This window comes from Denticeps clupeoides, chromosome 19 (assembly GCF_900700375.1).
Source record: "Denticeps clupeoides chromosome 19, fDenClu1.1, whole genome shotgun sequence".
Classification (NCBI taxonomy): Eukaryota; Metazoa; Chordata; class Actinopteri; order Clupeiformes; family Denticipitidae; genus Denticeps; species Denticeps clupeoides.
The window spans coordinates 10,683,002-10,709,333 of record NC_041725.1 but is presented as its reverse complement, the minus strand read 5'-3'; the positions used below and the strand labels follow the sequence as shown (position 1 = coordinate 10,709,333).

General features: G+C 43.6%; 1 protein-coding gene across 1 annotated transcript in view; it reads left to right on the top strand.

The window, feature by feature from the left end:
* Positions 1-25,975, top strand: part of sipa1l3 (signal-induced proliferation-associated 1 like 3) — a 51,759-nt gene extending 25,784 nt beyond the window's left edge. Inside the window, exons 3-22 of the mRNA XM_028962109.1 lie at positions 3,894-5,460; positions 6,335-6,465; positions 7,728-7,916; positions 8,202-8,376; positions 8,539-8,642; positions 10,491-10,648; positions 10,909-11,494; positions 11,924-12,198; positions 16,097-16,339; positions 16,469-16,642; positions 17,478-17,599; positions 18,311-18,426; positions 19,014-19,432; positions 20,325-20,546; positions 21,143-21,308; positions 21,420-21,612; positions 21,936-22,091; positions 22,538-22,664; positions 23,018-23,099; positions 23,255-25,975. Of these exons, the coding sequence (XP_028817942.1) occupies positions 4,128-5,460; positions 6,335-6,465; positions 7,728-7,916; positions 8,202-8,376; positions 8,539-8,642; positions 10,491-10,648; positions 10,909-11,494; positions 11,924-12,198; positions 16,097-16,339; positions 16,469-16,642; positions 17,478-17,599; positions 18,311-18,426; positions 19,014-19,432; positions 20,325-20,546; positions 21,143-21,308; positions 21,420-21,612; positions 21,936-22,091; positions 22,538-22,664; positions 23,018-23,099; positions 23,255-23,398 (5,115 nt within the window). The 5' untranslated portion in view covers positions 3,894-4,127 and the 3' untranslated portion in view covers positions 23,399-25,975. The remainder of the gene's footprint in view (positions 1-3,893; positions 5,461-6,334; positions 6,466-7,727; positions 7,917-8,201; positions 8,377-8,538; positions 8,643-10,490; positions 10,649-10,908; positions 11,495-11,923; positions 12,199-16,096; positions 16,340-16,468; positions 16,643-17,477; positions 17,600-18,310; positions 18,427-19,013; positions 19,433-20,324; positions 20,547-21,142; positions 21,309-21,419; positions 21,613-21,935; positions 22,092-22,537; positions 22,665-23,017; positions 23,100-23,254) is intronic.
* Positions 25,976-26,332: the final 357 nt, after the last annotated feature.

Genomic DNA, 26,332 nt, shown 5'->3' with positions numbered 1-26,332 from the left:
AAGTTCTAAACGCAGGCGGTGATGGCCCTCAGCAGGTAAAAGGCAGAAATCTGACCTCACCAGCACAGGAGCAGCTGGTGATGTCATCCACATTTAAACGGTTTTATTTAGTATTTTATAATATTTATAACATGAAGCTTCTGTTTTTTTCTCCACACGGTGCTTTTGAATCCACATTCAATTTTGTACTTGACATCAATCAAGCCAGTGAAATTTATTTCTCTTTTATAATCCTTTTTAGATCAACTATATTCCATTCTGGTGTTCAAGAGCCAGTCAGGAGCAGTAGGCACTCATTTCTGATGATCTTTGTTTCGATGATATGCAAAAGGGTCGTCTCTAAGGGAGGCTTTCATGCTCTAAACATGAAAAATGGGTAGGTATAAGGATCTGAATAGATATGACAGATATGGGTCAAATTGGGATTCTAGATGACAGGCTCAGACGTGGTCCAAGGAAGGACAACTGGTGAACTGAAGTTGTTACATAGCTGATGAGGTCCAGACTGAAAGATCATTGTTCCAGATGTGGAGCACATGCCTCATCCGTGTACTGATCTGTATGCAGTAGTTGCACCTTGGGCGGCATTGCATCGGTTACTGCAAGAGCCTGCCGTTCAGATGGACAGGTGCGGTCCCAGCTGTAGTACAGCTGCGTCCTCCGGTGTGTTAAGTACAGGCGTGTTGGTCACTGGTCCCATTGCAGTCCTGATTTAGCCGTGTGGCTTTCCCCCAGTTGTTTTGCACTGTCATGTCAGCTCACATGGTTTAGAGGGAGGTGTTAGTATCTTGGTGACAGATGCCATGTAAACCTTGCCCTGGACGACCAAAGTATTCAAAGTACATTTTTAGATGGACTGAAAGAGTGAGGGCTGGAGCGGGGGCTTTTTATAGCTGCAGCAAAGACCGATTCTATGTGACTTTCATATTAAACTGAGTCATTGTGGTCCAGTGAACAGAGTTCTTCGCCATCCTCAAATTCTTCATTCCTACTATGTATGTCCCTGTTTGCCCGTTCCTTCTTGTTTCAGCCATGTCTTCATTTGGATCGTTCCCTTTTTTTTTTTTTACTCTCCCCACCTCATCTTTCTTGCACGTTTCTGTGAAGTCCCTTGGTCTTATTTGTTGTTGCTTCCTCTTCTTTGTCTTTCTCAACAATTCCATCATTCTTTTTGACAAGGCCATGAAAAGGCGAAGGAGGATTGCCATGTCCAGACTTGTTTTTTTTCTTTTTTCTTTTCTTCTTTTTTCTCTTTTTCTTTTGTCTTTGGCTCTACTCACTCAGTTATGGGTGTTTATTTATTCCACCCATAAGATCGGTTGCTGGGGACCACTACTCCGTATATACACAATATAAACATGTCCCCTGTGTGGGAGAAAGTGTGGGGGCCGCTCTTGTGCTCACCCAGTCCCAATCTCACGGGCGGTTTCCTCGCAGTGCGTTAAATCTGTCAGCAGCTCTGCGCCCCTCATCGGCCCTACACAGTTCACATACCACAGCTCCCCCCTCCCTCCCACCTGCAGTTGCCCCAGGCAGAGGGCCAGCTGAAGGTGTGGGGGGGGGCTTAGGGGAGGGACCCCGGCAACCATTAGCGCCATCAGTCAAAAGGCGGGTCTCGTCCCTCCCGTCCAAAATACTTCAGCCAACTTTATTTTCACAGGTTTGCACCTCGACGCGCGGTACAGCAATCGGACCAAATGGTACCGTTTATCAGCATGTTTCTTTTATGTGCCTGGTCAGCCGTTCAGACTTACTGTTGCACAGTTTCTATCCTACATTGTGGGAGATTTGAGGTCTCCATGGCTGAATGCCGCTCTGGGTCACCGTTCGCTGCTGTAAAAAGGCAGCATAATAATTATAGCCCTGCTTGCCAAGCAGACCCCCGATTAGCCCCAGTCAGGGCGAGACAGAGTCAAATCTCCTTTACCTGATAAAACCTCCAAGTCTCTTTCTCTCCCCCCGTTAAACCCTCAGCCTCTTCTCTTCCTGCCTCTCTTCCTGTTTTACTCGCCGCATTTCTTCATCCGATCGTCGGCTCCCTGAATCAAGGTGTCTGGATAAGGGAATGTTGCCCCAGACTTTCATCTTCCTGCTATCATGTTAGGGTGCAGATTAAGAGAGACAGCAGGGACGTTGTGGCTCATGTTCCTGGGCCAGCTGATGGTTAAAGACACTTTCTGACTTGATTAGGACTGCACGATTTGGGGGAAAAAGACATATTGCGATTATTGAGATCAATATTGCGATATGCGATTGCGATATGATAAATGGCACTTGCTTGTATATCAATGAAAAGTCGCATACAAATTACTAATAGTGAAATGTTTAATTTCAAAGTGAAACATACAAACTACTTATAACAACTTGAAATGCCGAGTGCTTTCAAAATACAATATTCTACAAAATTAAATAATCACAAAAAACTCTTTACATTACTGTCGAACGACAAACCCTGGTAAGGCTAAACAACTGTTCTGATTATATTTGGCCATTATAAAATCCTGTATTATAGTACTTACGTTTAACCAATACGTTGTTTGGAGGCTGACTTGAACACAGGGATGCATAGCTTTGCTAGCTTAGCTAAGGTTAAGATTTGTAAACTGAGGTGAATTTCTTTAGGAAACCTTCAAAGTTTGAGAAAAGTTAGCTAAACAGCTAAGAACAGTCTAAATAGTTAATGCCTACGTTTAGCCAAAACGTTGTTTGGAGGCTGACTTGAACACAGGGATGCATAGCTTTGCTAGCTTAGCTAAGGTTAAGATTTGTAAACTGAGGTGAATTTCTTTAGGAAACCTTCAAAGTTTGAGAAAAGTTAACTAAACAGCTAAGAACAGTCTAAATAGTTAATGCCTACGTTTAGCCAAAACGTTGTTTGGAGGCTGACTTGAACACAGGAATGCATAGCTTCGCTAGCTTAGCCTAGCCTAGCTTAGGTTAAGACTTATAAAACAGGATTTTATAATGGCCAAATATATTCAAAATAGTTAATGTTAATGCCTACGTTTAGCCAAAACGTTGTTTGGAGGCTGACTTGAACACAGGAATGCATAGCTTCGCTAGCTTAGCCTAGCCTAGCTTAGCTAAGGTTAAGACTTATAAAACAGGATTTTATAATGGCCAAATATATTCAAAACAATTGTCCAGCCTAACCTATGAAATGTAATCCTCCATGATCTGGTTTGGAGCGTACAGCGGTTTGTACAGCCCTAAGCAGCACAAGAGGGAGGCATTTTAATGCACTTCTCTTCATAGACATGTATATGCTTCACGACACAGCAGTGCCTATCGCAATATGGCGGTGACGTTGACGTACGATGCAGCGCATCATGCAACGTCGACCCACGAGTCATGTGACCAAACACGTAACATCCGACTGAAGTGAGACTTCAGTCAGCTCGCAAACTTTGAGAGAATGAGAGAGATCGGATATGTTGCCAATCCATGTACTAATCATTTAAATCGCAGCTTTTTGCGTTCATGTAATCGCGCAGACTGACATCGTGATTACGATTGCGATTAGATTAATCGTGCAGCACTAGACTTAATGGTAAATATATGGTTGAGTTGCAGAAGAGCAGCCAATGAGTAGAAAATGAGGCAGAGACCACACAGGGCCTACAAAAGCAATAAAAGCAGAAGCTGCATCACAGTAGACTTGGGAAACTATATTCATATAATTTTTTCCCCCAAAACTATTTAATTCATTTAATTTTTTTTTTTTGCTCGTTTCTTTTAAAGACCCAGTCAATCATAGCAGTACTGGCAGCCATGGTTGTTTGTCATATTTTAAAGTATACGTTTTTCTGGGTTCATGGTTAGTTGAACCCAGTGGGTAATGAATTTTTGGACGTGTTGTGCTGAAGATCTCCGTTTCTGTGTTTCTGCTCCAGGTTACGCAGAGGCCGCTAGCCTGAGCCTGAACACTGTGACTGGAACCAAAGACTCTGGGGGGAACTTGACCCGCTTCCCCACTCACGAGATATGTGCGTGGGAGGCAGAGACGGCAACTGCAGCTCGGGCCCCGTTTCTCTCTCTGTACTCCTCCGTCAGTCCAGGATGCACTCCCCTTCCTGTCCCCCAGCCTCTTGCCTTGTGGCCCTGAGCTGTCACTGGGCTCCGTAAGCATGTACAGAGACTCGGGGGTGTGCACCACCCCCCTCACCCAGCCACAGCGGCTGTCCAACGGTCACTCCTCTCAGGCTGACCCCGTACCCACGGCTGCCCGCGTGTCTGTGCCCAAGATGGGGGTGCGGGCACGCATCGCTGAGTGGCCACCTCGGCGCGAGAGATCTCGCGAGTCGTTGCTGGAGAATGGGCAGGATGGGCACCCTGGAAACGAGGGGGTTTTACGTGGGGGCGTGGCACAAATGCCACGGCGGCGCCTGCGGCCTGGAGACTTTCTGGATGTGGACACCTTTGTCAGAGGAATTCCCGGCTCACCTGTCCGGCCTCGACCGCTTGCCTTCGCACCCCTACGGCAGCGGTCCAACAGCGAGGTGACGCTCAGTGAACAAGACGAGGCTGAGGTGGAGGGTCGGTTGTTCCGTGAGTACGGCAGCACCTCCTCCATCGACGTGCAGGGCATCTCGGAGCAGAGCTTCTTTGACATGCTCAACCAGTTCCACCAGGAGCGGCCAGACCAGCGCAGTGTGGCTCCTGCCCAGCTGGGGGAGCTTTTAAGAGCTGCCGCTTCCTCCCCTGATCCCCCTTCATCCGCCACTGCCTCCCAGTCCCTAACCGCCACCCCTCGTTTAGAGGATCGCCCAGAGAGCCGCGTACGTAAGAAGAGTGGCGGCACGGAGTCGTCCCTGGGCACCTCTTCGCTGTTTCGCAAGCTCCGGGCCAATCGGGGTGAAAACGATGGCACGAGGACTGAGGCGGAGGATTCGCGCCACTCTGAGCCCATGCGAGTATGGGTGTGTCCACGGAGCTTCGCTCACTTTGATGGCCAGAGCATCCTGTTCGATCTGCTGGAGGCAGCAGCCACCCAGCGCACTTACGCGGCTCAGCGGAGGAACACCGCTACCGGGGCCTCGGCCGCCTCCGTGTCCCTGGCCGTGTCTCGCGCGCTGGCCTTGGGCGGCATGGAGCCCAGTTTCTGCAGCACCGAGGACTTGATCTGTCGGGACGTGGGGAGCTCGGAACCGGCAGATGACGCGTCGCCTGGGAACGGAGGCCCAGGCAGCTCCCTGCTTCTCAGCTGCCCGCACTTCCTCAACGAGACGGGCGGCCACAGCGAACGCAACGTCAGCTTCCTGAGCTCGTGGGTCGAGCGCAGTGAGGCGGGCGGGGCCGAGGGTGCCGGAGTTCTCCGGATGAGGTGCAGCAATGCCAGCATGTCGGTGCTGGAGGTGCCTCCTGAACAGCAAGCGCGACGACTGGAGAGACTCCGACTGCACTGCATAGAGCACGTGGACCTGGGGGCCCGCTACTACCGGGACTACTTCCACGGGAAAGGTGATCAATAATCTAAACATGCAACGCCTATACACAGCACACTCTCATTAGTCCCATATTTGCTATGTAGTCTATGCCATGTGACTTCAAAAATGGTGGCTAGGGAATCATTTATCCATTTATTATTCATTTACCATTTTGATCAGAAAGAAGGAAGGACATAATTGATTTTCTGTCAACCTAAGGCCACCAGATACCATATTTTTTGCATGTAAATAAATCACCTCAAGGCTTTTATTTTGTCTCCTAATTAGTTGTCAGGGTCTATAATGGCCAGAATCAAAGACATAAAGGTTACAATTCCAAAAATACTTCTCTCTGACTCCGCCCTTTGCCATTTTGGAATGTTCCCTCCGGTGCCCAGAGTACATGTCAGAAAGCCTCGCCAAGACTCTGACATTTATACAGCAGGACAAAGCGTGAATGAGAAACAAGGACCACCACCCTTCCTCCACGCCCGATGTGCGCTATGTCTACATTAAACTGTGCTGTTTAACATGACCCTTTTTCCCCCGCACAGGGTATTCGCAGGGTATTACTGGCAGTTTCAAACTCAGTCCCTGTTATTGTCATTTCTGGGCTCAATGTTCAGACCAATCATGCAGATACATGTATCATCACTTTCATTCAAGTGTTCTGATATGATATGTGATGTTCATGAACACCCCCATGCACTTCAATAGCAAGGAAGTAAGGAAGCACCCAGATGCAGGTTTCAATGCACTTTGCAGCCATTACCAAGTTTACAGCAACCAAAAGATTTCTTAATGAGATCTGTCAGTGCTGGCTTTTAGTTGTTAAAGGGACATTTTATCTTTCACGGTTAAAACATTAGGTTATAATTAAACTTGATTTTTTTTCTGTCTGTGTTTAGAGCACTGGAACTACTTTGGGACCGACGAGAAGCTGGGTCCTCTGGCTATTAGTATCCGCAGGGAGAAGCTGGATGACACCAAAGATTATAAAGACCAGTATCAATACCGCATCCTACTGAGGAACAGCGCGGTGTGTTTCTTTGTGTGTGTGTGTGTGTGTGTGTGTGTGTGTGTGTGTGTGTGTGTGTGTGTGTGTGTGAGTGAGTGAGTGAGAGAGAGGGTACATGTGTCCTGTTCTGGAGCTGGTTGGTTTATGCACATTGTGGGGTGAAAATTATAGGGTTAATGTTGTTTTATGCTTGGACCTCTACTGGCCCGAGTGGCCTAACTTGCACACACTCCCAGTGGAAATTTCCGCCTGCTTGGGCTAGACTGGACTGAGCCAAAGCAAACATTTTGCAGGTTCGGCTGTGAGAGTCGGTCTCTGAAAGGCTTTTGTCTGCACTACAGACCTCATTAGGACCAGGGCCGACTCATCAGGACCTGACCCAAGCTTGTCTGTCCAGCTTGGCCTCTGGCCCACTGTGCTTTAATAAAATGGCCAAAATGTGGGGGATTAGGAGGAAAGTGTATCTGTGGTGAAATGTTGGCCCAACTTGGGGTGTGTATATCCAAAAGCTGAGGGCAGGCAAAGTAAAACTGAGCAGTGTGTGTGTGCTCGTAGAGAGAATGATGGGAATGTGAAGGAGGTGTTTTCACCAACAGAGGAACAATAAGAATGCGTGTGGGTGTGTGCGTTAATGGGCACAAGTTTTCAGCAGTGACCCTGTGTTTGTGCTCAGTCACTGGTCATCCAGGCAGTGTTGGTTTTAGGGGGATTACATGGCTGCCTGGCCTCATCACCTTAACTGCAAGAACAATGTGGCTGTGTACACACACACACACACACACACACACACACAGACTCCCTTACACTGGAGGTTCCATTCTCAGATAAGCTGCAAGGATCAGGCCCACCACTAATGCACTGTGCCCCCCCGGCTAAAATCTGATTTGTGCTGACACAGCACACTGAGTAACACGCACAACCTCTCACGTAAACACTACTTATTGTCTTTCAAACACTTATACTCACCTGCGATGCTTGTAGAAAATCTTACTGAAATGTGAGCAACCTCATACAGTCAAATTCATTGGTCATGAGGTTGAAGACAGTCGCTTCAGGTTTCAGCCCAAAAATCCCTCATAAGTCAAGGGTCATCATTGTAACCCATTCATTAAAGTGCTGATCAACTATATTTCTCAATTAATCCCTGTTCTACCATTTGAGTAGTGCTGTAGTTATGAGCCTGGTGTTAATGAAGTTCTTCTTATTAAATTATGTAGATGTTGTTTCTCATTTATCTGTGTTATGTAGGCATGTTTAATAAAATATATTTTTTTGTTCTGCAGCTGGTGACATTGCGTGGAGCTGTGCTGGAGGATGCAGTACCTTCCACTGCCAGACACGGCACGGTGCGAGGCCTGCCTCTCAAAGAAGTTCTGGAGCATGTGGCCCCCGAGTTGAACGTGGCTTGCTTGCGCCTGGCACTTGGAACTCCCAAAGTCACAGAGCAGATCCTCAAACTGGATGAACAAGGGGTGAGGCAGACAGTGTATATGTGCATTATTTTATTTTTATTTATTTTTTTTTTTACAGAGTGTGCTTTTGAAGTCAGCAAGTTCTGATTTAGTGTGACTAAATGGTCAGTGTGAGGCTTGTTATGTTTGCGTTGGGTGATCAGGGATACTGATAATCTTAAAGGTGTGTTTTAGTGTGTTTTGGTGTGTGGGCTCAGGCTTGTTGTTAGATTGCTTGGGATCTGGGTGGGTGCCTCCTGTCCGGTCCTAAAGATGTGTGTTTGTGTGTGTGTGTGTGTCCTGCAGCTGAGTCAGAAGCATAAGGTTGGCATCCTGCTGTGTCGGGCAGGGCAGAGCACAGAGGAGGAGATGTACAACAACGAGGAGGCCACGCCCGCCTTCAGCAACTTCCTGCAGCTTCTAGGGGAGCAAGTCGTCCTCAAGGGCTTCGCTAAATATGCTGCCCAGCTGGACACCAAGAGTAAATACACGACACTCACAGCCATATACATACGCCTGCATATTTAACATCCCGACCAGCTGGATAGTGAATTGCTCACTCACATATACCTGTAATAGAGATGCTTTTGTGAACATTCAATTTTATTTATTTAACTGAGGTGTGTATGTGTGTGTTTTACAGCGGACTCAACAGGCACACATTCACTCTATACCGCCTATCAAGGTTATGAGATTATGTTTCATGTGTCAACCATGCTGCCCTACATGCCCAACAATCCCCAGCAGGTAACAACTGTGTGCTCACACATTCTTTATCAAAGCAACAGACATACTAAAATACTGAAATGTTGCCACACTCAGGTAGTGAACCATCCCAGATGTTTCCGGCTTATTACATTGACCTAACCAGGCAAAGCGAGATTCTTGTAAAGTGAAACAGTAGAAGGTTTTACCTGAAATACAGGTTCTAATGACCTGTGTAACCCTCATGGGGCATTGTGTCTGAGTGTGATGGAGATGCCAGCAGCAGCAGGTTCCTCTCATTATCTTGTGGGGAAATAAGCTTTTCATTTATAGCTATGAAAACTCCCCGTCTGATCTGTCCCTTCCCCCCTTTTCTTCCGTTTTTCTCTTTCTATTTCTATAGGGTTTTCTTTTCTCATAGAAGTAGTATTTTTCAATTTCCTCTTTTATTCTTCTCATGTTCAGATGAAAGCTGGGTGTGGCGTACCTGTTAATTTTTTTCCTGTAACTATGAATATCTTCCATTCTTAACTAGAACCAAAGGTGCTTGCAAAGATAAGATCATTTTGCTGGTAAAATGAGTATTTACAAAAGAGATTGACTAACTAACAATTAATGTACTTTGTAGCCTGTTTATAATACATTTGGTACTTATTACAAGCGGTTCTCACAAAGATGTGAATATCAATGTGTGTTTGTGTGTATATGTACTGTGCTGCATATTTGTGTGCGTGGTGTTCATTTGCCTGGTATTTATTTATGGCAAGAGCCTCACGTCATCGTGGTCTGTGTGTCTGCTTGTCTCTCTCTCCCTTTCTCTCTCTGTGTTTGCATGTGTGTGTGTGTGTGTGTTACTGCACAGTTCCCGGGGATGTCACACCACTGCACCTCTTGCATGTTCCCTCTAGGTGGCAGTGCTGTCCTATAAGTGATTCCTTAGTCTTGGCCATGTTAAGGAAAGAGAGTAGAGTGAGCGGGGCTGGACAGTATGGTTGTATGTCATTGTTCCAACCCCAGGCAGAGCTCACTTTTAAAGCATTAGGGCTCTTATCTGCTGCTTCTTCTTCTGTGTGTGTGTGTGTGTGTGTGTGTGTGCATCTGTTAGTGTTTCTGAGCTGTGAGATGACTTATATAATTGGTACTTTCACACTGATTCAGATAGATGGGAGGGCAGCTTCTATTCCCATGAATCAGCGCTGTTATTCCAAAACACCCTCACTTACTCTCTAACCAAAACGCAGAAAAACTCCTTAATGTATTTAATTATTAGCTTAATAGCAAGTGAATTTTAACGCAATAACGAGGCAATATTTCATTGCACTACAATTTTGTTGTACTATTGCACTAAGTGTGCAATGACAATAAAGTCTTTAGTTAATTCGATTAAAAGCAACTACATCTTAATCGAGTGGGTTCAGCAAAGCAACTATATAATGTTACGGTTGACTTTCTTAATTGATTCTTCAACTTCTGAAGAAATAGTTTAGCTTTGTCAATCCTCACAGTGACTGAAGAGGGAAAATGAGTGATACATATGATCCATTAACTAATAATAAATAAGGAACACATGTCAATCAGCCTTTTTTAAATAGATTCTATAATTCCTAATCATGACATTCAGATTTTTGCACTGTTTAACCATTAACATATTTATGCCCGTTTCCATGGTTGCCTCTTTGATTTCATGCCTGTTTTTAGTAGAAACTCACACTTTATCTTCCCCTCTGTCTCTCACTGCCTCTCAACGTCTCTTTTTTTTTCCTGTCACTTTTTCCCTTCCTCTTCCCTGCTTGAAGATGAATCAGTCTTAAAGTGAAAGATCTGCAGTAGGTTTTTCCCCATTCCACCCTGTCACCCAGCCTTCTCATGTTTGCTTGTCTGATTTGTCAGCTCCTGAGGAAGAGACACATAGGAAACGACATTGTCACCATCATCTTCCAGGAGCCAGGAGCACTCCCCTTCACGCCTCAGAATATCCGGTCCCACTTCCAGCATGTGTTTGTCATTGTGCGTGTACACAGCCCCTGCACCGACAACACTTGCTACAGGTAAAGGCACATTATCTGACATGCAGGGCATCTCAAATTATATACATAATTCAATAACTGAATAATGGCAGTATTAATAGTGCAGTTTCTCAGCCATCTCACACCTTGTAGGTAAAAAGATGTCTGTTGACTAGTCTTTGCCCTCTGGAAAGCAGTTTGTAGATAAAAAGGAAAAGCAGGAAACTGGTTAATATTATTGCCCTATTTATGGGTGTATATGGGTGAAAATACCTCATTGTGATGTTTTTTTTGCTCTACAGCGTGGCAGTGACTCGGATGAAAGATGTCCCCCCCTTCGGACCACCTGTCCCACCTTCTCATGTGACTTTCCGTGACCCTGAGGCATTCCGTAGTTTTCTTTTGGCCAAGGTGATCAATGCAGAGAACGCTGCACACAAATCTGAGAAATTCTACACCATGGCCACACGCACACGACAGGAATACCTGCGAGATCTGGCAGAGAACTGTGTGAGCAGCACGCCACTGGACACGGCGGGAAAACTCAACAACCTCATCTCGCTGGCCTCCAAGCGTCGGGAGAGGGTGCGGCCCAGGGACGGCGCCGAGTTGGCCTCGGCCGGGGCGGTGGCCTGGCGGGTGCTGGCGCAGGACTTCAGCGGCGGTGGTGCTGAACTGCCCAGTGCCCTGGGCATCTCGTCTGAGTTTGTGCTGCTGGCTGACTGCGCCACCAAAGAGGTGGTCTTCAACTGTTTCTGTGCTGACGTCATTGGCTGGACCCCCGAGCGCCTGGCGTTAAAGATCTTCTATGGCCGTGGTGACCACATCTCGCTTCGTGTTCCTGAGGGCTGTGCTCAGGACATAAGAGAGGTTGTGCAGAGGCTCAAGGTGAGACAGAGAGCAGCAGCAATAGTGATTAGGTGTGAAGGTCTTCAGGTTATAATCAGAATCAGCCTACATTATACATAAACACATCATGTATTTTAAGGGAATATTTCCCTTTTGTTTTGCCAGTTATTTCCACCGTTCTGAATCTCAACCCCAAATTTTAGTTGTTCTAAAATGCTCAGAGGCAAATGGTAATGGAAGGGACTTGGATGAGAATTTGAGAGTGGGTTTGTGTTTTATTTTATTTATTATTAATTTGTTGTGGACCTAAATATAGTTGGGATTTGATCTGCCTCTGCTCGTCTGTCTTTATGCTTATTTTTGTAGCTGAAGTTCAAGCAAAGTTCATGCCATTTGTAGCTTGTCACTTATTATAGACATTTCCCATCGTCCTCTTTCTCTCCCTCCGTCTCTCCTCCTGGTCTGCAGGCCCTCACGGTGGGCTGCGAGACAGTGGACATGACTCTGCGGCGGAACGGGCTGGGCCAGCTGGGTTTCCACGTGCGTCTGGACGGGACCGTGTCAGAGGTGGAGGAGTATGGCTTCGCCTGGCAGGCAGGGCTGCGGCAGGGCAGCCGGCTTGTGGAAATCTGCAAGGTGGCAGCTGTCACCCTGTCCCATGAGCAGATGATCGACCTGCTGCGCACCTCAGTCACAGTCAAAGTGGTCATCATCCCACCCTATGAGGAGGGTGGGGCTCGCAGGTGAGCCTGTTATCTTATCATATACATACACCATAATTAAAAGTGTGTTGCATTATTTTCAAGTTATTGTCATAATGTCAGGCCCGACTGTATCTGAACTGAACATAATCTTAATCCAAAAAATAAAAAAATCTTTATGAACCTGATCTAGGAAAGAGGTATATATAGTTTTTGGACCTAAATGAATTAATTATCTAATCTCCTGGAATACATTGATGACTCTTAATTTATATTTTTTAAAACCCACCTAATGAATTGTTAGCATTAGCTCTAGCATGCTTTGTTTATGCCGATTGCTGTTGCCATCGTCACATCCGCCTTCCTTTACCAGCGTAATGGCATGTGGTGCCAGTTTGGTTGCTGGGCAAGATGGGTCTATTAAAGGGGAGATGCAGCCTGTAAGAGTTACAGACAGGCTCTGCTGCAAAGAAAATTCTTAAATCCTATAATCCCTTTTCTCAGATGTGTGGAGTGCTAAGCATGGTGTTCCTTTTCAACCTTTAACCTACACAAGCACAAGGTTGTTTACAAGGTGGTTTGTAGCTGTGAGGAATTATTAGTGAAGGTGGAAGGTTGATTGCTGGACGTGAATTATGAGATTGTATTTTGTGACACAGGGTTTTTTGGTATAACACCAGTGGAAACCCAAGTACCCACCACCAGTGCCATAGTTTGAAAGTATGAAATGAATTGCAATTAGCTCATGACTACGTGAATATTCATGAACCTGGTCAACACAACATCCCACTTTGGCCGATTCTATGTTCTCTTTCACAATTTCACTTAACCACACACACACACACACACACACACACACACACAAACATTCTCTCTCACTCAACAGCCGGGCATGAGGATTGCTGGCAGACAGCTCAGTGTTCAGTAAGTGGGAGTGTGCGAGAGAGAGGGGGGGGGGGGGAGTGCATGTAGGAGAAACGAGAGATGGAAAGAGAAAGAATCGCATGGACTAGATGTGTGAACGTCTCAGCATCGTACTCTGAGAACTACAGTCAGTCATCTTCTCTCCTTCCTCTATATCCTACCCTCTTTCCCTCCCTCTCTTTCTCGACTGTTTGTGTGCGTCAGTCTTTTCCATGTGTCCTGTTCTTACTGCTGGTGTTGTGGCTTTGAAGTAGAACCGGAATGAGAAGCAGATTGTGAGAGATTTTGGTTTGGGTGTATTCTTGTTGGGGGTCTTTAAACAGTGTTGGCAGCCATATTATTGAAGCCGTAATGTGTGTGTGTGTGTGTGTGTGTGTGTGTGTGTGTGTGTGCGCGGTGGAGGCCTACCACAGAGATGCTGTTTGAGTTAATTACACGAGAGCGCTTGTTTGAAACACGGGCCGACAGGCGCACTCTTCAACCCGCCCGCTCACATGCACACACTTTGCTGCTGAATGGTTAATAATCAGGCACATTTCCGTCACCCGCGTCTCTGTCTCTTCTCTGTCTGTCCCTCTCTCCCGGTCCCTGTCCTCCTCTATGCTGAGGAGTGCCAGGCAGACAGATTGCATGAGATTAAAGCTTGGATTCCAGGCAAAGAGGGAGAGAGAAATAAATAAATAAAAACAGGGCGACTCATTAAAAATACGTGGCCCTTTGAGTGAAACGTAGGGGGGGGGTGAAGACGAGGTAGTTTAGCGTGGGCGGAAGCAGTGTTGTTAAGACCTGTCTGAACAGCACCCAGGTGTGAAACAAAGTGGGTGAAAGAGAGTGGGAATCTAAGCAACTCTTCCCTTTGTACTGTTTCTGCACACCAGCAGGAGAAAGCGTGTAACACACACACACACACACACACGCACACACTGGTGTCAGGGCTCGCCTGTGCTCCAGCTGTCAGCCAGGCCAGTCGCATGGCACAGCCTCCCGAATCAGACTCTCCGAGGTGGGCTCTTGAGCTGAGGGAGCGGGCAGAGAACATTGCACAGAATATTGGCAGGAAGCATGTTAGCGGTAGCTGTTAGCAACTGAAGGGCGAACAGGATGATTGGATGAGAGGCAAGGTAGGAGTTTTAACCTTTCTTTTTTTTTTTTTTTTTTTTTCAGGTTAATTTGATTTAGATTTTTGTTCCTGTGTGTGTTCGATGCGGTTTGACTGTAACACTGTGCAGGCGAGACTGTAGAGATTGTGTGCCCTGCGTTGGTAACATGGGCACTAAAAAAAGATTTTGCCTCATCCTGCAGCAGTGAGCCACGTCTTGTGGTTGGGGGGATTTTATTTTGAAGAGGCATCTTATTGGCCGCCTGCCGATGCGTCTGAACTCCTAGGCTTCAGTCACGCTGCTAATGACTTCTGGTAAAATGTTTGTGTTGAATTTTGAATTTGCAGCTTGTGCAGATGTTTTACTGTGTTATTGTAAATCGTTATGATCTGGATTGTGGGGTCTTGGCTGAATTGACCAAATCCAGGCCCTTGTTTGGACTCAGCGTCATAGGTACTGTGGTAGTCTGAAAATAATACTGTGGTAGTCTGAAAAAGTTTGGTGCGCATAGCATTAAATATGCAAATATGCCCTAACTTCCTGCAAATGTGTTTTGTGCGATGATGCCCAGACTGCAGTGTGTTGATCGATTGGCCGCGCCCTGATACTGGGCACCCACCCTGAGCCGTATTGAGGAGACTGTGCTGGGTTTCAGGGTCACTGTCCCCATGGATATGTGATGTGAGTGGCCTTGTACTGGCCGACTATTTATTTAGGGTTTAGAGGTTTACCTGCGTCAGCATCAGCAAATTGATTTACCAAAAATGACAGGCATGCAGATTTAATGGTGTATAATTTTGTTTGACAGAATAGTACGGTCTAATTTGATGCATTTCTGTCTTTTTACACATTCATAAAGAGTGTGTGTCCAAGTCTTTAGAGAACAGCATGTTCTCCCAGTCCTGAGGAATGAATTGGTGTGTGTATATTACATATGCATTACGGAATTGTTGTGTATATTACAATAATGAGCCATCCGGGAACATTTCACCATACTTGCCGTTTAAATTAATATTCAGTATTTGAAAATATCATGGCAGTTTGGCAGTAACACCGGTGTGATGAACAGTGGAGCCACCTGTCCTGGACTTTCCCAGGAGCCTCTTGGAATTTGGTCATCTGTCCTGGAAAAATTAATTCCATTCTGGCATGGAGAAATCCCTGGAATCAAGGGATTTAAAAAAAAAATGTAATGCTTCTGGTGAATAAAATTTAGACAAAGAATAGATTAGTTTACATTAAAGCATGACCATAGGCAATGTCTTGAGCATAAAGTTAATCTCAGTTAAATGGTGTGTGAAGTGAAATTATAAACCAGTTTGGTCAGTTTTGTCTTAATGTTATGGTCAGTTTTGTCTTAATGTAGATTGCGGTGTTATTTTCTATTACAAGATTTTTGCAATAGAAGTCTAAAAATGTAACATGATCTGTCTGTCTTTATAAAATTCTATGGATTTTTTGTACTTTTGAGATTGAATTTGCGATCAGAACTGCAGGTCTCCATTCCATGAAGAGTGTATTTGAGGTGCAGACTCTGGGTCAGTTTTAAGGATGTCCAGATTATTATGGGTGAAAGTGAATGTGGGGATCAGTCTTCTGCTGTCAATAGCCAGTTTCTTCTCAGCGTTTTAAGTGAACTGATTTCTGATTGGCCTCTAGATGGTCAGTAACCAATGCTCAAGCGGCCGTGCTGCACAAAATCCAATCACTCATCAGTGTCGACATTTCAGTAATTCCTCAATATTTCTATGACTGTATGATTCTTTTCAAACAGAATTTGGAATATAGTGATTAATATCACTATCATAAAATATAGCAACATTTTAAAGATGTGATCACATGAAGTGTGATTTCACATTAAAACTGAATGCACTGTCATTGCTGACATGGGGATGTTTGTATGTGCATGTTCGTAGGGGCTGCACAGAGGAGTATGAGATGAAGACCATGGAGCAGAAAGAGGAGGCCGAGCCGTTAGCAGCAGGATACCGGCCAGGTTCACGACAGCCCGTCTGGCGCTGGGACAGTCCTCCTGGCACCCAAAGCGCTCCCACTCCTCAGCGCTGGACCCCAGTGGGCCCACCGCCACCACCAGGGCGAACCCATAAAGCCTTGATGCCCATTCCATACCGAGACCCACAGTACCTGTCCTCTAAACGGTAAGATCCTAAGACTAACCTTTAGACAAAGGGCAGCGTTATGTGCTGTGTAGCTGCATTGTCCAATAACATTCATGGTATTCAGCTGTTTTAATGTGCATGTTTTTAACCTCCTTGGCATCGGTTTAGGCCCGTGAGTTACCCAGAGAACCACTACAGCCTGTCTCCAGTGGGGAGTGATCGAGGGATGCCCCACAGGAACCCCTCTGCCAGTTTCTCCAGTCCTGGCTCTGGACTCAGCTCAGCGGGGCTGGTGCCAGGCCTGAACGGGCCGTTTGTGAGATACAAACCCTCGCCTGACAGGTTACTGAATTGGGCTTTTTATATGTTGTGTGCCTTTGTTTGTATGCACTTTGCTTTGTCAACAGATAAAAACAATCATCATATTGGCATACAATATTGTTATGCAACATATTTAGGGGTGGGTGTAGTGTTTAGACCTTTTGTCAATATTTTAGTGGTTTTAATTTATCATAGTTGTGTGTTTTGGTTTGATTGTGTTGTTTAAATAGAATTTTTATGGTTAGTTTTAGAAAAGTTGGTCGACCATTTGTTCAGGGTTAACAGTTAATTGTGTTTAGAGATTCAGTAGATATCAATGAGAACTGACAAATTCAAACATGAGTTCTGATGAAAGCCTGTGTCTGCAAAGAATGAATATGCATCTGTTAGCTAATGCAATTTTACACCTTGCCAAGTAGGATTAAATAAGATTGACATTGAAGATATTATTCTGCTTTTCAGTAAAGAGATTTTACGCTACATTAACCTTAATCTGTACAGCCATGAATGTCTCTGGAGTGGTTATAAAGAGTGAAGATTTAATGTAAAGCACTTTTCATTTTAATATCATTTAAATTTCTTTTCCTGACTCCTTGTTCTGGCATTCCCTGCATCTTCAGCTAGAGTTTCTGTTTATTTGTGTAGTGTAAAGAAATTTATCACAAAAGACTTTCATGACCTGACATTTTGGTGAGACCATTGTAGTGGTGTCTTAAATCATACAATTGTTGATATGCGTATTGCGTGGATAGTATTTTCAAGTGTTTTCAAGTTTTTTTGTCCTTGCTTTAATTTCTGAATCATTAGAAAAGTCACACACAGGACTTCTTATCCTGACTATGTATTTTTTTTGTAGATTTGTCACCCAGCGTAACCTCCTGCCCTATGAGACCCATGTCAATATGGAACAGACCTCCAGTGGTGAATCATCCTCAGGCTTCACCAGCCAGGAAAGCACCATGGAGAGGACCAAGGGGGGTGTGTACTGATGCTGTGTTACAATGTCCTTCTGTCGCTGTATAAGACCATGTAAATCATTTGACTTTCCATTGAAGCCAGAGTTCAGTTATTTGTGCCCTCTGGAGGCCAGCACCACCGAGCATGACTGAGTAAATACTTGAACAAGGATTTAGATCTGTAGTCCACTCAGAATTTTGTTATTTGAATTTAATTTAGCTCTTAAATACAACGATTTGATATTCATGGGTAGGCGAACAGAAACACAAACTGAGAATTTGGCAACCCTGCTCTTGCGTATCATAAAAGCGGCTAATGTCTGAAAAAGATGGGTTCCACCAAGAGAAGGATCAAGTTACATTCGCAAGATAACCCATATAACTATTTTTAGCATTTAAAAAAACAATAAAAGAGCTTCCTAAGATGCAAAATAAGAACATTTCAGTTGACTGATTTCTACTGATGACATAATGACAGACTGATTATTCAAATCAACTTCCGCAGTGCAGCCCTACAGGGATTATCTGTCAAATCTTTTTTTTGCTGGGCTTAGTAACTGACCTCATAAGGTGACCTTCTACATGGGTGGAACACACTGGTTCTGATACACACACGCTCTTGTATATATACTTTATATTACAAAATTGCTGCTTGGATTGATCTTTTAACTTTCCTTATTTAGAGAAATATTTGTTGCTCGTTACATTGTGTGCATGCTTATGTGCTAAACAGAGCTCCTGTGGCATGTTCCTGCATCGTCTCGAGGCGTCTCAGCTGGCAGTGGAGCACAGCGCAAGCAGAGCCGGCAGGAGATGCCAGGAAAAGACTCGCCCAACAGACACTCAAAGGTGAGCGGTCAAAAGACATCAAACCATGAGGCGGTGGCTAATGAAATCAGGTCATTGTGTAATGCGGTCTATTAAAATGGTTTAGTATGCACACAAATGTCTCTTCTTGCTTAATGAAGTTAAATATGACAGAAATATATTTGTGACTATAGTCTCATAACGTCAGATTAAAAGTGTCCAAATATAGTATTTTGTTGTGTTTTTTATGATTGCGTTAATTATGACACTTATCCTGTATGGTTTTTATCAGACCCTTCAGAATTTCACTACTTCAGTAATTAATACAAATTCAACCAGATGCTGTGAAATCATGCTTTTTATGCCACAACAATCTCCCAAAAGGCTGTGAAATTTTAGAGGGACCATGTGATATGCAGATTAGAAATGTTCTGTTATTATGATCAAAGCATATTATAGGATAATAATGTAAAGTATCTGGGGTGTAATTATTCTGCATTGAAATTAATTCATTTATTTACAGATTAACTGAGATTAATTCCTCTTAAAATGTTATTGCTTAGTATTGCTTCTGGGGTTTTCTTTTGTTCAGCATAATTCACCCAGTGAATTTCTTCTCTAATTTGCAGGGGGAGACTCAGTACTCCAGTCACTCCAGCAGTAACACTCTTTCCAGTAATGCCTCCAGCGGTCACAGTGATGAGCGCTGGTTTGACTCTGTGGGTGGGAGCGCAGGGCTGGTTTGTGGGGGCCTAGTTGACCCCTCAGACCAAGAACCTGATATGCTGGGCACTAAAGGCGGCTCCAGCGACAGTGGCATTGATGCCTCCACACTTTATATACCCAGTTCCAACACCAAGAGTCTCCACTCTGGTTGCAGCCCAGCCCTCAAACCTCTGCAGGGTTCTGCCACCTACAGTGGCCTCCAGGAACTGTCAGGGAGTGGCCGTAGAAGGGAGTCTTCACCTGGCAGCCAGAGCAAGAGTTACCGAACGCGCACCTTTCCCCCTCCTGGTGGGGGCAGCAGCAGTGAGGCTTTCAAAACCAGGTGAGAGAGGAGAGCTGCTTGAGTATATAAAGAAAAATGTGTAGAGAGATAGAGATTGAGAAGACAGTCATCATTCCCTTACCTTCTTCCTGTCCCTGCACCCCTGGTGTTAAAGGACCATGTGTGGCACAATTTAATCTCCTTGTTTTTTTTTGTCTTGGTCATAATGTGTATGTGTATTTTATAAATGTGTATACATGAAAAATAATTACATTCATAAAAAAAGACAGCATAATGTATTGCTGCTCCTTAAATATTCTTATTGTTTTTGTAGGATAGGAGACAGGCATATTTATGTACACAAATGTAGACAGTTGAGTTTTAATACAGGGGATTAAAGGATTGAGTGTCTGTGGGGGCTGCAGCTTTTAGCCTGTTTAGTGGCTAGTGACCACAGATCAACATCACAGAGATACTTCCAGCAGCACACAAAGAGGAGCTGGACCACACAGAAACACATCTTCAGTTACACAATTATTACACTCATGCTGAAGCAGGGCAGATACAGGTAAATGTGGTGGGTGGGTGATGGATGACGAATGTGTATTAAGCTCTGTGCAGTTTACTGTCTTGACTCTTTATGTAACTTCATGTAATTGCTGTGGTTCAGTGCTTTTTCAGCTGCTTACAGATTCATTGGAAAGGTTTAACTTCAGTGTCCAGACTACGATATTCAACATGTATTTAAACCTGAAAATAAACTTATTATTACATGATGGCATGGTGCTACAAAGCTAGCATAGTAACCTATTTAGCTTTTGTTTCTAATGTTAAATGTGCTACATATTAGCATTATGAATTCATTCATAAATGAATGCATGAATATTTCGGGATTTAAACTCTTAAATCCGGCCACCTTTAGTCATAGTACTGTTTGTCTGTGTGTTGCTAGGTCTTGCTACACACCTCAGGGTTATAAGACCACTGCAGCAGATAAACCCGAAAGGCCCTTCCGAGCCTCAACCACCATCCCCACATCCAACGCCACCCTTCTGTCTAGCTCCGCCCCCAAGTCTATGTATGGTAAAAATAAGGCAAGCACTTGGCAGCAGGAGGAAAACAGCACAGCAACCATCACTTCAACTACCAGCAGCTCAGATAGCAACAGTAGCAAGTAAGTGTGTGTGAATATGTGTTAAAGTGCATGCAGTTCTCAACCAAATTATCTGAGCGTATCTGTCCTGTCTAACCTGTATATAGCTGAAATCACACAAAAAAATATGTAGAACAATACCAGATTGGCGTCTGTCAATAACAGAATATGTAAACCTTCAAGACTGCTATTTATATCCATTTGTACACCATTGGTGTCTGTAAACAGATTATAATTTTGCATTGTAGTGAAGCTCAGTGACATGTTTTATACACCAGATTTGCTGAAAAACACACCTTCTGCAGTAAGAATGGTCCATGAGACTCTTTTTAAGGCCAGTAGCTACAAATCTGACTGATTTTCAGCTACACAAGAAGCCTCTGGGTCCCTTAAATGCATACAATTCAGGGATTCTGCAGAGTTGTATGAGGATGATGGAAAATTCTATGCAATGGACTAATGCCATGCAGCGGGCATTTTTTTAAAAGGGCAATGAGTATAACATATGTTCTCTTTAATCCTTTCCGATTAACCTTTTTTCCACCCTCATTTTGTTTTTTTTTTGTTACTCCGATTTATTATGCACATAATAAATCAACTTATTTCTGTGTGTGTAGGCAGGTAGATATGAACAGTAACAACGTGTTTGGGCAGCCACGGCTCAGGGCATCTCTGAGGGACCTGCGCTCCCCACGCCGTTCTCATAAGAGCACATTAGAGGACGACCTGAAGAAGCTCATAATCATGGACAGCCCTGCAGATAGCACACCGCAAAGAGACACTGTACGTACATATTGTACATACTCACAATTCTTTGACATTATACACACAAAAACACGCCATGCCACAAAATACAATGTTCATGTATGAAATGGTGCGTTTGTGATTTTTCAGTCTCCTAGGCGAACCCTGCAGCGCACATTCTCAGATGAGAGTTTATGCAGTGGCCGCAGGGATGCTAGCTTTGCCACCGCACCGCTGTATGACGGTCAGCCGATCACCAATGACCTGCTGTTCACCTGCACCTTGCCCACCCGCCGCCACAACCACACACACCACTCTGCTTCCTCCAGCACCAGCAAGAAAGGTAAACCCCACAAAGCCACGGTCAAATAACAGTAATTGATTACTGTGTGCAATTGATTATAGATGTAACTGATTGCACCATTGATTTGCATATGTCTGCCCTTGTCCATGTAGTTCTAAAATATAATAATTTTCAGGTATTATTTTCTCAATGTTATAAGCATTGCTTTCCACAAGCAGCTCAAGCAATTCACATTTATTCATTATTTCTGAAATATGCCTGAAGCATAGAACAGACAGATTGATTTTGAACAAAATTTTTCTGTTGTTCATCTAGGGATTGTATGCTTAATACAGCAGTGATAATAGATGTTTGTTATCCAGCTTCAGTGCCGCTGTCTGCCTCTGAGCTCTCTCTGACTGAGATGAGGGATAAGGTGCCTCCTCTGCGCCGCCTGGATCCAGGGCTCATGCCCCTGCCCGACACTGCCTGTGGACTGGAGTGGTCAAGCCTGGTCAACGCAGCCAAAGCCTATGAGGGTAAGGGCCTGTGCGTTTAAAAGGATTTTGCTATTCAAATGTTTAAAGCAAACAGGACCCAAATATAATGTGCCAACTGGGCATTGCTGCAGGTACAGTCAGGTACAGCTAAAAAAATACAATATCGAAGAAACATATTACACTGTCATCTTAATGTCAGAAAAATATTTTGTCATACAGATACAGAGATCAGACTATGTATTTAAATATTCAAATTAACCACACCCACAGAGTGTGCTAATTTTGTGTGACATTTGTGTGACATGAGGAAATTGTAGACAAGGGGCTCAAAATGCCTGATCATTACAGACAATGCATCATCTGCAACTGAGCAACCTGGTGATGTATGCTGAATGTTTTAACTGCTACTAGGATCAAAGCATTGATGGACAAATTGAAAATAGAAAATATAGTTTTTTAAAAAATTGTATGTGTGTCTGTTTCAGTGCAAAGGGCTGTGTCTCTATTCTCTCTCACTGAGCCCCATGCAGTTCTGCCTGACACCCGGCCAGTTGTAAGCCCCATCCCCTTCCACACACCGCAGACCCCCCGCACAACTCCCACCTTCAGCAGGTATGGGTCTTGTCCTCCTCCTCCTGTCTCACACTCTTGTGCTGCTTTCTATACACTCACAATGTTAAATTGCTTGCCTGCTCTGTCACTGCATTCTAGTACCCAGACAGATCCTATTTGCAGGAGCTTTAATGTTTACAGTTGTCTCCGCATAGCCACCCTGATGACAGGCAGAGTGGTCAAGTTTGTGCTTTGTCTACGAATAATAATAAAGATTTAGTGCTTAGTGGCCATGTGTGTCTGTCACTGTGTTTATCATTCTTAAGCCATCCAACTGGTATATTTGTCACCTGTTCAGCCTGTAAAACTGCTAGGGTTGTACTGTTGACTTAATTTACCTCTCTGTCTCACAGTGATGAGGGCTCTAATGAACTGTCTGGACGGTTGTACCACCTTGAAGTGATGCTGAAGCAGCTCAACACTGATCTGGAGAAGGTGAGTTGACTGGGAGATCTGTAATGCCTCATATGTCATGTGGTTTCTCACAATGGCATTTTTTGAGTTAGCGACAACTTCACAGATGTAGTATTATTAATTATTATTAATAAGCATATACACTCTCATACACTCCTTTCTTCTGAACCCATCAGGAGAAACAAGATAAGGTTGCCTTGCTGGCAGAGATGGCCAACCTGCGAGAGAATAACCAGCGCTTGCAGGAAGAGTCTCACACAGCCAGCGAGCAACTGCGCAAATTCAGCCAGATGTTTTCAGATCCTTCAGAGAGGAAGTAAAAACAAAAAAAAATTGACAGCTGAAAGGACAGGTGTGGGAATGAAGGAAACACTCCTCACTCAGTACCTTAGTTCCACCTCACATGTCCGCCTGCGCTCACCGTCTGGACAGACGCCCCTCTTCCTGCACTCCTAGTCCCTGAAATGAAATCAGCTCTCCACCAGGCCATCTGAGCCCAGTGTGGATGGTGAACTACACTGTAACTGAAGGCCTGGCCTGTCTCTGTTTTTTTTTTTTTTTTTTGTACCGGTGTACATGGTGCTGGTGTGTGTTGCATGCCAGGCTGAATCACTGGAACAGAAGCCCTTTGTCGGCCCTCCATGGATATTCCAGCCTGGATGGATGTGCCTGATCTACCTATTTTTCTCACTCCTCTATTTTTGTACAAAACAAAGTCTTTATATATTACCCGAAGATGACTCTGTGAGTAAGCCAGTGTAAGTGGAGAGGTGTAGTGACTCTACAACACTAATCACCCAGAGAGGCCTAATACTGTACCTGTGTCAGCCAAAAAAACTGAAGAAAATTAATGAGCCGTCTTTATTTCAGAACTTTCCTAGGATATATTGCTGTGGGACATTTTTTTGGGGGAAAATTGTGGTACTCTAACTGTTCAGTGAGGTACAATGCTTTTGGTCATAATAGAGTTACAACTACATTATTCAGGCAGGATAACATGAAAACCACCTTCGCCTGGTCTCATTTACCCCCTTTAGTTGTATTTTGTGTGAAGGGTCACCTCAGTTGTTCAGAGGTGATCTGACCAAACTGACCAATCATATATTTACAGTGATAGTTACTCAGCCAGCTAGTAGCGGATATTAAGCTACCCCAATTGTTGCCTAGTTTACATTTGTTCTTGCCTTATTCTCAGTCCATGAAACACACCATAAGATATGATTCTTAATTATCATTGTATTTACTGTACAATGTAATTCAGGTGCACTGCTAGAAACAGTGCTCAAATGAAAGAAATATAAATATATTACATATTCACTCACACATTCATTTAAACGCCTTTATCTTCACATATCCCATTGCACGCATACGTTTTACAATCCGCAATATATACATTTAAGTCAAATTAAATGCCATTAAATTTTCTCTAGAGGGATGGTTTTCAATGTGTGGAGTTCAGTAGTCAAGCATTTTGAGAATTTACAGTTTAGAGTCAAGACTAATTTTGAATAATTATTACTATAATATTCCTAGATGGCTAATGATTTCAATGTTCTTATGCACTAAACTGTCTTAAACTCTCCTCACCCACTCTCAGGATTAGCAGCAGTCGACTGGTAGCGACTGATCTAAACTACCAAGTGGTAGAACAAAGTGATTTGATGTAAACTGGCATGCACTCCATTCACCTGTAAACACACACCTCTGCGATCTGCTGCACTGGAGTCCTCAGTAACAGTGATGCTTGACGTCAGTAGTCTCCGTGAGAACATGGGTGTTCCGTACGGTAATTTCAGTGGCCATGCACTATGAAATAATATGATCCAGTAGGCAGATCTATGCTGTGATGTAAGCTCCTGACTGTTTCTCACAAGACTGAGGTTATAACCGATTCAATGAAGAATCTGGTTACCTGATATGTGTGTGCTGGTAAAGGGGTAAGTCAGTGAACTGATAGGTTTGTACCAGGTATCATTTCTCACAAGAGCAGTACATATTTTTTTCTGAAAACTGTTGATTTAGATTTATAAATTGTTGAGCCATACATGCTGATACCCATCGTTACTCTGACCCTGAACAAACTGGAACCTTCCCAGCCTTTGTCCCCTCAGGAGCCATGTGCTATTTATTTTAATTTATTGTATAGCTGGATTTGCTGGATAAACTTCACATTTGAAACAGATTCCAGTCTTTCTGTTTACACACGGCCTCATACCACATAGACAAGACATTGTATTACCTTGAAACACACAACATGCACCAGTTATGTTTGCTAACATTCCTCAGTGAGGCCTATGCTGCACTCACTGCCTGGTTGTAGTGTCAGCCTCGTGCTGTTCTGTCTTCAGCAGCTCATTTCATCTCCCCATTAAAGTCTAGGACCATCTTACCTATATCTACACATACAATTGTCTTAATTGTTTTAGTTTGTTGAAACGGTTGTGGGTGTTTAAGGTTTTATATATGCTTTTTTAATTGAAGCAAGCTATAGAATAAACATTAGGAACAGCTCTGTGCATCAGTGCTGTGTGTGCACAAATCATTAAAAAAATTAGATACATTTTTTCCCCAAAATGTTTAATATTTTGATAATTTATTTTGGAAAAATTGCAGCTAAGTAAAAATCATATATAAAGGAAATTTAAAGGTACTGAGCTATTAATATTGTTTTTATGTAAATTTTTTTTTCCTTCATATCTATGTATGTCAAGTTTATTTTTCCTGAGTTTTGATTTTGTATATTCATAATGTGTGACAAATGTCTTCTGCACAATGCAGAAGATACATTTTTGAGTACTGAAATTTGTTTTGAATATGAATGACTGTACATTTAAAAAATGTAAATTATGTTTTCATTATTTTATAAGAAAATATATAAAAAAAAAACTTTTATATTGGTTTGTGTTCTTTTCTTGGGTGTGTGTGACAGCGAGAGAATGAGAGAAATGTATTGATGTTAACCCTTGTGTGGTGTTAGGTCTGTGGGAGTCATTTCATTGTTAGGCAACAGAAAAAAACATGCAGCTTATTATTACTATAAACCTGATATCCTTAACACACAAAAAAGAGAAAGCAACACTTTTCCAAATTCCTTCACACTTGTTTTTTTTTTTTTTTGTAAAGTGATAGATATTTTAGAGTATCATGGGTTTAAAAAAAAAAAAACCTGAAGCTGCCATTGAAAAGTTCAAAATAGAATTAAATAATCAACGTTCATTAATTAATAATCATGAATGCCTTTTAATGTGCCCACA